The sequence below is a fragment of the Balaenoptera borealis genome, assembly GCF_965194805.1.
Source record: "Balaenoptera borealis genome assembly, chromosome: 7".
Taxonomy (NCBI): Eukaryota; Metazoa; Chordata; class Mammalia; order Artiodactyla; family Balaenopteridae; genus Balaenoptera; species Balaenoptera borealis.
In genome coordinates, this window is record NC_138864.1 from 85,550,171 (window position 1) to 85,562,585 (window position 12,415).

At 45.6% G+C, this 12,415-nt stretch overlaps 1 protein-coding gene across 3 annotated transcripts; it reads left to right on the top strand.

The window, feature by feature from the left end:
- The first annotated feature begins 640 nt into the window (after nucleotides 1-640).
- LOC309632204 (uncharacterized protein) lies at nucleotides 641-12,085 on the top strand. Of its 3 annotated transcripts, none has more exons than XM_082399461.1 (3): nucleotides 641-6,295; nucleotides 8,808-8,903; nucleotides 9,556-12,085. In XM_082399461.1, the coding sequence occupies exons 1-2, from the start codon at nucleotides 4,438-4,440 to the stop codon at nucleotides 8,879-8,881; spliced, it is 1,932 nt and encodes a 643-aa protein (XP_082255587.1). In that variant the 5' UTR covers nucleotides 641-4,437; the 3' UTR covers nucleotides 8,882-8,903; nucleotides 9,556-12,085. The 3 variants fall into 3 exon arrangements, with proteins under 3 accessions (XP_082255587.1, XP_082255586.1, XP_082255585.1); XM_082399460.1 differs by having other exon boundaries at nucleotides 641-1,223; nucleotides 1,786-6,295; nucleotides 8,808-12,085; XM_082399459.1 differs by having other exon boundaries at nucleotides 8,808-12,085.
- Nucleotides 12,086-12,415: the final 330 nt, after the last annotated feature.

Sequence of the window (12,415 nt, forward strand, 5' to 3'; positions counted from 1 at the left end):
ATTACTGAATCTCACCCCAGGTCGGCCCCCAACTCTACCAGCAGCTCTTTTTGCATGTCTGTAAATTACTGCTCTTCCCATTCCATGGGGAAATACGGCAGACATGGTTAGTACTATTCCTACCCCTCTTGACTGAAAATATAGTAATAACAAGGTCATCAGATGCTAATGCACTTAAATTCCTGCCTTCAGGATTTCATTTCCCTCCCGACCGCAAGGACTTTCTTCTGTCCAAGGCCAAGCACTGTAACCAGCCTTGGCTACTCTCCCATCCTCAGAACATCGTCCTAACATTCTTCTCTCTCCACTATCAGTAACGTCTCCCTGTCAGTCCATCCCAGGATAAATATACCTCAATCCCTTTCTTTCAAAAACAAAACGAAATCCACAATCCTCCTTACAACCCCACGACTCCCCCCCCCACTACTGTCCTATGACTTTCCTTTCACTCACACACAAACAGTACTCTGTACTTGCCAGCTTCCCCCTTCTAACTGCCCATCCATCACCCCACAGACTTCCAGCGCCTTCCTGTCCCACCACTTCCCCCGACCACTAGCGTCCAAATTGCCGAAGCCCCCCCCCCCCCCCGCCGCCCCGAGATGTTGCTCTCAGCAGCATTAAGCACGCTTGTTCACCTCTCCTGTGTGAATCTTCCTCCTCTCAGGTCTGTCCTCCGTCCACGTTGGCCTCCTTCCTCTCTGCTTCTCCTCGGTAGGCTCCTCTTCCTTAAGTGTCAGCGGCTTTAGGCCCAAGGAAGGAGACCAGGAGCTCAGAGGAGCGGCCTGACCCGACCTAACTCAACACACTCAGAGGAGGGGACAGTCGTGGAGAGCGAAGGGACCGGGAAGGGCTCTGTCCTCTAGAAGAGTCAAGGCCAGGGCGCCCACACACACAGGGGTGTGCAGAAGGGAGGACTGGGGTTCACCCGGGAGCAGGGTGCACAGGACCTCTCCCCTCCACCAAGTCTCAGCCCCGGCTTCTACCAGCGCCTTCAATCCGACCCACCTGGCCTACGAGCTCTGACAGGGCGCATGCGCGGGAGGGAATGCGTCAGGGGCGGTGCCTGCGGAAGAGGCAGCACGTTGTCGTCCAGCCGCCCAGATAAAGGCTAGAGCCTCGGCCACCGGCAGCGTAAATTCCCTCGGTTACAGAGGTCGGATCGGCGCGGGTCGTGTGCGCCACCGTAGAGGCTGCCAGTCGCAGACGTCGAGCTAGAGCAGGTTGGAGTCCCGAATGCGAGCGCGGGTCCTGCAGGGCGCGGGGATGCAGGGTGTGGAGGTCGCGGGAACAGACTGGCCTGCGGGGAGGGGGGTGTTAGGAGACGCGGAGCCGGGGGTCTGGACTCCCGGACTGAGGAGGAGTTCGGCCCGGGTGGAGGCTGGAGGGCAGGCTGGAGAGGCTGCGGACAAGGGCGGTGCAGCCGAGGCCTAGGCCGCGTCTCCCAGTGCAGCCGCGGGGCGCGGCCCCTGGCGTTTGGCGCCCGGCACTAGGTACCCCGCGCCTCCAAGGCCTCATCTCCCCACGGTGCTCCTGCCGGGGGAGCCAGACTTGCTCAGCACGACGCGGGCCCGGGCCTCTGGGCGCTGCTGCCCTGGTCGAAACGCACGCAGGGCAGCCCCCGCGTGTTCCCATCCCAGGCGAGCGGGAAGAGAAAGAAGGTAAGGGACCTGCCCACCCAGGCTCCCAGTTCTGATGGGGGACAAGGACGACTTTCTTCCTTCGCAGCACTTTACAGGGCAGAGTGCGGCTGTGCTTTCCTAACTACAAACACCTGCTTTTCAGCCTGGGCAATGAACTCTTCAGGAAACAACGAAACTTTTGAGGGCAGTAACTCCAGACCTTTCTTTTATGTGCACCCCGTGGCCCAGCAGCTTCACCTGGGTCCCTGGTACCAGAATCCTGTCTATAATCCATTCTCCATTCCTGGGGCAGGTAAGGAATCTGAATCCCCAAAGAGGTTCAGTGGGATTAGGGACCCTCCCTGTAAACCAAAGCCTGAAGGTTTCTAACACCTGTGTCCATTACCTCCCTTTCCTCACCCTGTGCTCACACCAAAGAGACTGCAGCAGCGCATGGGGCAGTGTTTGTTGTTCAGGTTAATAGGAAACATTCGAATTCTAGCTATATGCCAGTTACTCTGCTAAATGCTAGAAATAGGTTCTCTCATTGACCTCAACAGCCCATGAGCTGGGTATTGTTGCTCTCCTTGCTCCCCAAATGAGGGAACTGAGGCTCCTAGTCGGTGACTGGCCCAGGGTCACAGAGTAATCCAACCAAAGTCTCCTCATGTTGTGAGACCAGTCTGGCTGGAAGAGGTACTTTAGAGCTCCTAGTCTCTGTACTGTTTTTGACAAGGCCTAAAGGTTCTAAAACCTATTATGGTGAAGTCAGAAAAGTCCTCTGGAGGGAGAATGACAAGCAAGACTTGAAAATGTTTGGAAGGTAGACATCTAGCGTTTCATTCAGTACGTGGGGGAAGGGCTTTCGGCAGGCAGGAGGATCCATGGGGTGATTCTCCCATCTCACCGCTCTAAGTAGGAAAGATAACGTTAAACTTGCTCTTCTGAGTATCCTGCTGGAGATAAAGCGTGTTGTAAATATTACGCAACTTTTCCAAGTAGAAAACTAGGTGTGATAAGGAGAGCTTCTGAATTCAGCACTGTTGCCAGCTGAATAGTAGTCTCAGTCTGAGCAAGAGGGACCTGTGCCAGCGTATGGCCTGTGACCTACAATTCTTCACTGTGTCTCTACCTGGCAGATGTTGGACTAGCACCTCCACATGAGCCAGCTCCTTCAAGAAATCTTACCGTATATAAACTCTTGGCTCTGTTTCTCTGGAGATTCCCTAATTAGTACAGACATTGAAATGCTATTTTGAAATGGTGCAGAGAAAGGAATTGTGTGAGTACAGAGGGTAGAAAGTTCTGAGAGAAAGCAATTCATATTGTATCTTAAACATTCTTTGAATTAACAGGTTGAGATGCTATACCTCTGTGGTTTTTCCACACCATTCAGCTTAAGGTTTAAATTATTTATCCTTTAGAGTTGTGGTTTAGGGGAATTAAAGTGGATGGTGCTGGGAGTAGGAATAAAATTTGTATTTTTTTTTAAATTGCAACATAATTCAGATTTTAGTGTAAAAAGGAATGTATAGAATTCCAAGAGTGAAGCCACTTCTGGTTGGCTAGATGGGGACTCAAAACACATAATCCATTTTTTAGTCTGTTTCCCTCTATTTCTAGGTTCTGACTTTCTCTTTGTTGGCCTCAATGTCAGCCATTATTTCAAAGTGGCAAAGATGGTCACAGCATTTCCAGGCCTGTAATGATTCTATGGCTAGTGATCCAAGAGAAGAGACCACTCTTCCAGTAGTTTCAACAAGAGTTCCAAGCCTGACCTTCCATGGACTGGCTTTGAAGTTATCTGTCTCTGTAGTTAGATGAACTTCCTTCTGTGGCTTCTAACCTCTTAAGACAGTGTTGAAACCCAAGCTGAGATTTCCTTTTCCTTCAATAAAGGAAAATACCCATATGCATGTGCTTATACAAATATACTAGTGGTATATTAGCCAGGTACTAGAGGCACACTGATACATTCCTCAACAGTGAAACTGGGTTCATAAGATCTACTGCACAATATTGGCTAAATTGCTTCATGAACACTGATTTGAATATGACTGTTCCTTCTTTTATATAGTTAGAAGTTTTACCTTAGCTTCATTTGTCAGTTGTACAAATCTGTCTTGCAAGGTCAAATGCCTTACCCCAAAATATATTTGTTTGAGAGAAATATGTCTGGCATTATTGACACCACTGCAGTGGTTATCCCTAAAGAGTGGAAATAGGGGAAGATGTGTGTGTGTGTGAATGAATAGTGCTGAATACATAGGCTTAGAAAGGATTTTAAATCCAAAAAACTTTTGTTCCCTCTTGCTCTGTAAGGCCTGATGTTATTCTTTTTGCAACCATGACAAGCCTGAGTTATGCCTGGTATGTGCTTGGTCTCTTTTAAAAGGCTACAAAGTAGGGGTGCTATTCTTACTATGCTGACCAACTGATGGCTTGGGAACCAACCAGTTGGAACAGATGCCTACTCTAGTGCTGTTCTAGTGTGAAGAAGGGTTCTGGAGGCCCCACTGTTCTAGTCATTGCTCCTTCACTGGTTGACTCCTGTGGATGACCAGGGAGGAACTGGGGGCCTTACCAACTGACATAGAGAAAACTCAGTATTTTAACCATTGGTGTGGCTGTACAGGTGTTCTGGCGGAATGTTGTGACTGGCCACAGGAGACAAAATGGCTATGCCTTTCTCTTTCTAGGTTTGAGAAATGGAAGTCTGTATTTTCCATATCCTGTGGTGCTCAATGAGTATCCCAGCTTCCTCATCCCTCAATCCCCGTTGCCCACTACTCTTAACCGAAGACCCATAGTCCCTATGTTTTATAACACGGCACAGTTCAGAGAATATGGTGGCTGGGGGAAAAAAATGAAAACGAAACACACACAGACTGAACCTCAACAGGCTGAAAACATGAGAGAAAAACAAGACATGCACGCAGAAGGCGACAGCCATGACATAGGAAGGGTGACCAGTATCCCTGCTACTAATATTGACATTGAAACTGACAACATTCATCAAGAAACAGATGGGGCTTTGACTTCTGTTGCCCAGAAGAGGGAGCTACATAGCAAGAGCCCTTCTAATAACACTCTGTATAGAGATGCACCTCAAGGAATCTGTGTATCCGAGAAAGAGCAAAGGAGGCTAGTACAGGGCAAAGGATCCTCTATAATAAAATTCTGGAAATCATTGAAAGAAACTATGGGTTTGTATGATGTGGCTTATGGTAAAGCCATGCCAGAGAACATACTGCAGCACAATGGGATTTCACAGAGTTCCTGTGAAAGTAGAGGTGTGCTCTGTAACCCTCATGAGGGTGGAGACTGCATTGCATATAAAGATGAACACAGAGCTGTCCAGTCAGAGCAGTGTCTTGATGTTGTAAGACATGAGATGTTTAAGTCAGGATCTATCATGGAGATGAACTTGGGTGAAGAAAAGAAGGAATATGCAGCTGTTTCCCAAAACCCACCACCTCCAACTGACAGAGATGAGATCCAGAATAGCCTGAACTCAAAATTGTACCAGTCTACTGGAGATATCAACAAGCTTCATCAGGAAAGGCCACTCTGTGCCAGCACGGAAGCAGTTAAAGACCCGAGCCTACATTCAGAATCTCAGAAACTCCTTACTGTAGGGGAAAGTATGCCAGAGAACAGTAGTGGGAGCCATGGCTCCCCTGAGAATGTGGGTGGAGAGGAAGAGGTAGAGAGCAGTAGCTACCCTGAGGGGGGTGTTCCATCCCCTACCTGGTTGGCCCAGTTCAACAAAGTAGGTCAGGCCACCCAATGCGATATGAGTTGGTGGTATGAGGTACAGTCTGAGAATTCCCCTGAGTCTTCACCAGAAAGTGGTAGAAAGGGAGCAGAGCAGATGTCAGTGGGGAGCAGGAACCAGGATGAAGTTGATGAGGTAGAGAACAATGGCTGCGAGGGGCGCGTTCCCTCCCCTACCTGGTTGGCCCAGTTTACCAAAGTAGATGAGGGTATACAGTGCGACATGAGTTGGTATGAAGCACAGGTAGAGAAATCCCCCCAGCAAATGCCCTCCAGAGATGAAGGGACCTCACCAGACTGCAAAACCAAGGGGTCATGGAAAAAGCCAGTCACAAATAGGAAATTAAGTACAGACAAAGATGAAGTGATGGTGAATGATGAGATTGGGGAGGTGTATAAAGAGAACTTGAAAAGGTGTGCAGAGATTAAAAAGACTGTGAAAGGCAGGAAGCTGAAAGACCTGAGCAGCTTCTCAAATGTTAAGACAGCCTATTTGTTGAAGAAAAGCGCTGCCTTGACCATTGTGCTTCCTGAGGATTCAGAAGACTCTGAGTTGGAAGTTGAAGATGTAATGGATGAGGTAGAATGCCTCCTTGAAGAAGTGAGTCCACAGGGCCCTCTGACATCTTCCAAAGGAAGGTCTTATCTGAAGGCTGGAAGGATAATGAGGATGCCACCTGAGTGCTCTGTCCCTCCCCAACTTATGGTCTGGCCCACCAGAAATAAGTACAAGCTATTACAAGCTGGTGGTGAATATGAGCACGTCGTCCCTGTGGTTTACCAGTTGAAACGACAGGATGGCTGTGAAAGCACTGGTGTCACCCTCCGAAGAAAACACACTATGCCCAAGCCAGAGGGACTGGAGTACAGGAGAGCCTGTCACAAACCATTGGAATGTAAGTGACTAGTGGGTTCATCCTATCTGGTTGTCTGTGGCGGTTCCATACCAGGTCCTGGATACAAAGGCATCTGTGAATCAATAGGATTTCTCTGATTTGAAGGTATGTTGTCACTTAAGCTGTAGGTGCCCATAGTCATAGGATTTGCAAAGAGAATCCCAAGTTAGAACTCCTGCATTCTAGGAAATTGCAGTGTAATTTGAAACAAAGTTTCTCTAGTAGAAGATGATAGAAAGCTGGGTGATAGCAGTAAGGAGAGTTGGGCTGAGATAGTCAGGAGGACATCAGTCTAGCTGGATTGCTGAGAATGGGCAGTCCATGTGGAGGCAGAGAATTTTGACACAGTTTTAGGTTCTGTGGTTTGGAGACAAAAGAGGAGCAAGTTTGGAGTGGGAATGAAGACAGTAGCGTGAGCTCAAATGGGCAGCCAGCGCAGGATTCCTCTCGAGACCATCCTGCCAGAGGGAAGACTTGTGAGGAATTGGGAAATAGGCCAAGGAGAATGGGGTAAAGTAGTCATGTTTTTCTTCACTTATAGATTTTTATCCTGTAGGCAATAAGGGGCTAATCCAGATTGAGTAGAGAAATGAGACAAATGTGCTGCAGGAATTTCAACCAGCAGTATTTTATAGGAGAAATTAGAGTGGACGGAGAGTGCCTATATGGCTGAAAACCAGTTTGTTTGTTTGTTTTAATTTTATTTTTTGGCTCCGTGGCATATGGGATCTTAGTTCCCCGACCAGGGATTGAACCCAGGCCCCCTGCATTGGAAGGTGGAATTTTAACCACTGGACCGCCGGGGAAGTCCCCCCAAACCAGTTTTATTCAACAAAAAGTGTTGTATTGGGTTGGCCAAAAAGTACCGTAACAGCTTACAGAAAACCCGAATGAACTTTTTGGCCAACCCAATAATTCAACAAAGTGGTGAGGGTCCTGACTCACATGGGAGTATGAGATAGAGACATGTATTTATGAAAATGATTCTGTACTCTAGTAAATCTTTTTCCGCATGGACTCATTTGTATCTCTTCATAGTCATACTCTGCACGATCTGTATATAGTGCATCAAACTTAGAGGTGTGACCTTAAATTTAACTTTTTTTAAAAAAACCAGGAGGTCAATAAAATTTAAACTGCTTAACAACTACGTATACAAAAAAAAAAAAAAAGACATGTGAGAAGACTAACGCAACTGAATCTTTAAGAAAGGGCTGGAGTTTGAACTTGAGTACATCGAAAAAAATGGTAACATCCATGGAAAAGAGTTAACTTGGGAAGAGAAGTTGTTTTGCTTTGCTGTGTGGGTTATGGTGGGAGGGGCATAAAATGGTGAGATTGAGGGACTAGACTAGCAGCCTCCCCACACCTGGTTGAAGCTTGAGTTTGGACCATCCTATGACTGGTGGGGGCACAGCTGACAGGAGTGGGGAGGGAGGGAGGGCCCAAAGGAGAGCTTTGGGAGATGATTACCTGTGGGGTGCAAAGAATGAAGCAAAGCAGGTAAGTGAAGAATGGGATGTATAAGGGCCCCAGGGAAGTTTAAATAAGTTCCAGTCTTAGTCCCAAAACCTTTGGACTTGACATATTTATGCCTACCACTTCCATTGAAAAGTTGGGGTATTGTCACATCTTAACTCTTGGCTGTTGTCATGACTTCAATTCATGCTCAGTAATTTGAAAGGGGTTTTTTAAAATAGGGTGACTTTACAATATGAGCAGAGTTTTTTGGCTTTGGTATGTTTAGTCCCTGCTTATAAAAGACGGCAAGAGAGACTGTCTGGACCACTGTGCTTAGAGACCCCTCATGCATAAGAAAGAAGCACTGTGTAAGCTCCATAATGAATGGGACCATTCCAGATGTGTGTGAGCCCTAGATCACGATGTCTAACATTGTAAAATGAATAAACTAAAACACAGGCAACTTTACCTTTAGCCTTCTCAAAGTCTTATCTGCTTCTGAATTCCCATGTCATTTCCCATCAGAGCATGTATGAATCTTTTTCTATTTTGGGTAATAACATTGGTTATAAATTTACTCCCTCTCCCCCTTCTTAATACTGTAGTTTAGTAGTTTTTAGCACTTTCTTCTTTGGCCATGTCTGAAAGAGAGTCTGGGGAATTCCCTGGTGGTCCAGTGGTTAGGACTCCTTGCTTTCACTGCCGAGGGCCGGGGTTCGATCCCTGATGGGGGAACTAAGATCCTGCAAGCCGCATGGTGCAGCCGGAAAAAAAAAAAATCCAAGTTGTCCTGTGAAGAAGATAATGGGAACTTCAGTTTACTCCAGGTTACACAGTCAAGATTTTAATTTCCAGGCTGAAGTCTCTCTTCTATAAACTGTGTTATTATTTTTGCCAATGATATTTTTTGCTGCCAAGAACTACAGAATGATATAGAATAGTATCATGAAAAACAGGTCAATTTCTTGAAAGATGTGTTTTTGATTTATTTTTTCCTTTTGGTTTTTAAGCAATTTGGATTATTTAATGTATGAATCACTTCTTCCCTCAGGTAACTGTGAGAGATCAAAAACCAAGTTCCCCTACAAAGTAACAGAGATTCGAGGCAGATGCTATAAAGTTTAGGAAATACCCAGCAGCTCTAGAGGTTGGTATCTGTCCTGTGTCCAGTTCGTCTTATGATTTGCTTTTTGGACTTTATTTGTTTGGGGTTTCCTACTTGGTGCCTGGTCTGCCCTTCAAAGCTAACACTGCTTATGGGCAATGACAAACGGCAGAGTTCTACCCAGGTAACAGGCATACCTTGTAAAGAAGGCCCTACCTGACAAGATTAGAGCCAAAGCCTTTCAATTCTGTGGAATGTTATTTTTAAGCTGGCTTTCACACTTAACTCCCGATCTGTTAATGGTAGTATGTAGTGGGTTAAAATGGGATTTTGTAAGTGATCCTGGCAGATTCACTCTTAGTGTCCCAACTTAGAGCTGGGTACTGGAAGCTTAGCATCTCCATTAAGGGGCAGTAGCTTGACAGGCTTCCCTACACAGAGTCTTGGCATTGGGTAACCCTGCCTCACCTCAACCCCTGGGTCCTGGAGCAGTGGCTTGATGGCCCCTTAAAGGCCATTTCTGCCCTGCAGTGGTCATAAAGGGAAGACTGATAACTAAGCTCAGGCAAAATGTCAAGACCTTTGGCTTTATCCTAAAAATGGAAACTAAAGATATTGGTAATGATTCTCTGTATAACATCTTGAGTCTGTTACACACCAATTTAAGGAAATGTATTCTATTGTTATTTCATAGGAAATAAATTGCTGAGTTCCAGCTTCAAGGAAGAGCTAAATATTGCATCAGATGATATCTCTCTTGACTGAACTATTAAAGCATTGTATCAAAAAACAAGAAAATGTGACATTGTAAAGCCTTTGGAAATATAAGTTGTAAAACAGCAAATAAATTGAATTGCAAGTGTGTGATTCTTAAGCATTTTCTTCTCTCAAGATGGCCACATCACTCATGACAGCACCAGCTGTCATGAATAGTTTTGTCTTGTAATCTCCAAGGACCTTTAGATAAGGAGAAAAGGATGGTGGATTTGAGGACAAAATAAAAAGATTAAGCATTCCCCACAAGAAGAATCATCTTGAAGACAGAAAGGATGCCAACTCATTGTTTATAAATGGAGGCCAGGAACATAGTAGGTCCACGGATGGATATTTCCAGTGGTGGCCTGTAGAATCATGTTTTATGCTTTCAACTAGTGTAGACTCCTAGGAATAAAGGAAGCTTTAGGAAACAAAAGATCTTTATACTAAGAACCTAGGAGGTCAATTTGTAGAACCAATCTCCCAATAAATGGTGCAGGTTAGGTCTGTGACTATGTGCTAAAAAGATTTTTATGTGATTGGAGGCTCTCCCACGGTTATTTGAAAGAACAGAGCATATGTGAGAGGATGGGGGTGCCTCCAATAAAGGCTTTCTGGGTGATAGTATGGACAGTATTTTGATACATATCAATGTGTCCACTCAATGCTGCTGCTAAGTAACCCTGTGATGAAAATGTCCTATAGAAAAATGTCCTTTAACTCCCTGTATTAACCAAGTATCCCTCAAAATGGATTAAGGAGATGGTAAAAAGTGATTAAGCACTACATTTTTTCAGATGAGAAGCAAAAGATGATAGTGTTTCCAAGGCTGGTCTTATGAGACCTATGACTTTATCTAACCCCTACTTAAAGATTTTGTTTAGATACTCCAGGAAAACACCTCTCACTCCTATCCCCACCCAAGGCTGGATTATGTGACACTCCTATGTGTTCTAGTAGCACCTGTGTCTTAACTTTCATAGCCCATTTCACCACATGACAGATGAGACTTGTAACATTCTTACCCTCATCAAAGGAGACCATATATTCATTCCTTAGGGCCATGGATTAGTGTAGCCAATGCAGTATCCCCATGGAAGAGTATAGAGCCTGGGACATCATATATATTCAGGTATTTGTGAATGAATGGCTTAGTGTTAATTAGATTAACAAATTGGGCCTTGTGGGTTGGACTCTAGAAGGTGGGGAAACTGGTAATGCCAGTATATGGAAGAGGAAGCACAAAGACAGAGGAGAGTACCGATGAACACTTTCCTGTTCTGTAATCCTTCCCAAAGTCTTGCCTTTATCCTAGAGGGGAGATGAAAAGCCAAGTATAAATTTGGAAAATGGAGTCTAAAATGAACGATAATTTCTGACCACACCTACCCTTCTTCTTCCCTGCCATCTTACCTCTGTGGCAGGTTGAGTTCCTTAGGACCAGACTCTGAGATGGAGATTTGGGTGCAAGAAATTTAATGGGGAGTGCTTTAGGGAATAACATCTCTGAGGGGACAAAGAAAGCATGATTAAGCAGGAGTTTGGGTGTGATGCAGGCACAACAAAGGCCTTGGCCAATCCCACTGAGAGCTCATGAGCTGTAATGACCTTGCAGAACTGTCCCAGTTGGGGCAAGAGGCTACATCTTACACCCCTGCATAGACCAGTCACTGTGATGCAGGATGCCCCTGGAAATGAGGCGTGGCCTTGGATAGGGTAGCTCTCTTCAAGAAAGAACAACCAATCCCTGGAAAGGAGAGGTCATCTGCAACTGTTACCTGAAGTCAGCTGTTAACCAGCAGTTGGGAGAATAAATACTTCAGTCCTGAAGTCAGGCGTAGGGGTTAGGAGGCAAATACAAGTGGCACAATACAGCATCCACTACAACTTCCAAATCATGTTCCAAGTGGAAAATGTAACCATACTTTTAATAAATTCCCATTGAACACCACCATGCATGACACATTGTGTTAGAAGGTGAGACTACAACATGAAACAAGATGGTCTCTGCCCTCACGAATTTTCCAGATGTGGGCAGGAACTAATTACCACAAATATAGTGGCTTAAAGCAATATCCATCAACTTCCAGTCTCTGGTCTGGCATGTAAAGAGATTAGAAGTCTTCACTCTGTCCTAACAAGTAAAAAGCCGAACAAACTAATCATCAAATCTTCTTAAATCTATCAGAGAATTGAGGTCACAGGGCAAACCGCTGACCCAAAAATTGGAGAGATGGGCAGATAAAGAGTCAAAACTTACTGCAGCAGAAACCTCTGTGGGAACCACTGCCATACTTTGCTACCTGCCAGAAAAAAAACTCTGGTTTTAAAATTTTCATGCGAGGGCTTCCCTGGTGGTGCAGTCGTTAAGAATCCGCCTGCCAATGCAGGGGACACGGGTTTGAGCCCTGGTCCAGGAAGATCCCACATGCCGCGGAGCAACTAAGCCCATGTGCCACAACTACTGAGCCTGAGCTCTAGAGCCCGCAAGCCACAACTGAGCCCACATGCCACAACTACTGAAGCCCGTGCACCTAGAGCCTGTGCCCCACAACAAGAGAAGCCATGGCGCCACAACAGAGTAGCCCCCGCTCGCCGCAACTAGAGAAAGCCCACACACAGCAACAAAGACCCAACGCAGCCAAAAATAAATAAAAATAAAAATAAATTAAAAAAAGAAAAATCTCAGGTGATTTGGTTCAGATCACCCAGTCACCCTTAAAAGGCCAAACTATCTTTTAACATAATCTAATCATGGGAGTAAAATCCCTTAAAGTAACAGTCCTACAGGTTTGGGT

Bases quoted from the DNA above. Each gene is read 5' to 3' on its own strand.
- LOC309632204 (XM_082399459.1), top strand. From the start codon at position 4,438: ATGTTTTATAACACGGCACAGTTCAGAGAATATGGTGGCTGGGGGAAA. The intron at 6,296-8,807 runs GTAAGTGACTAG...TTCTTCCCTCAG, and splicing joins CTGTCACAAACCATTGGAAT to GTAACTGTGAGAGATCAAAA.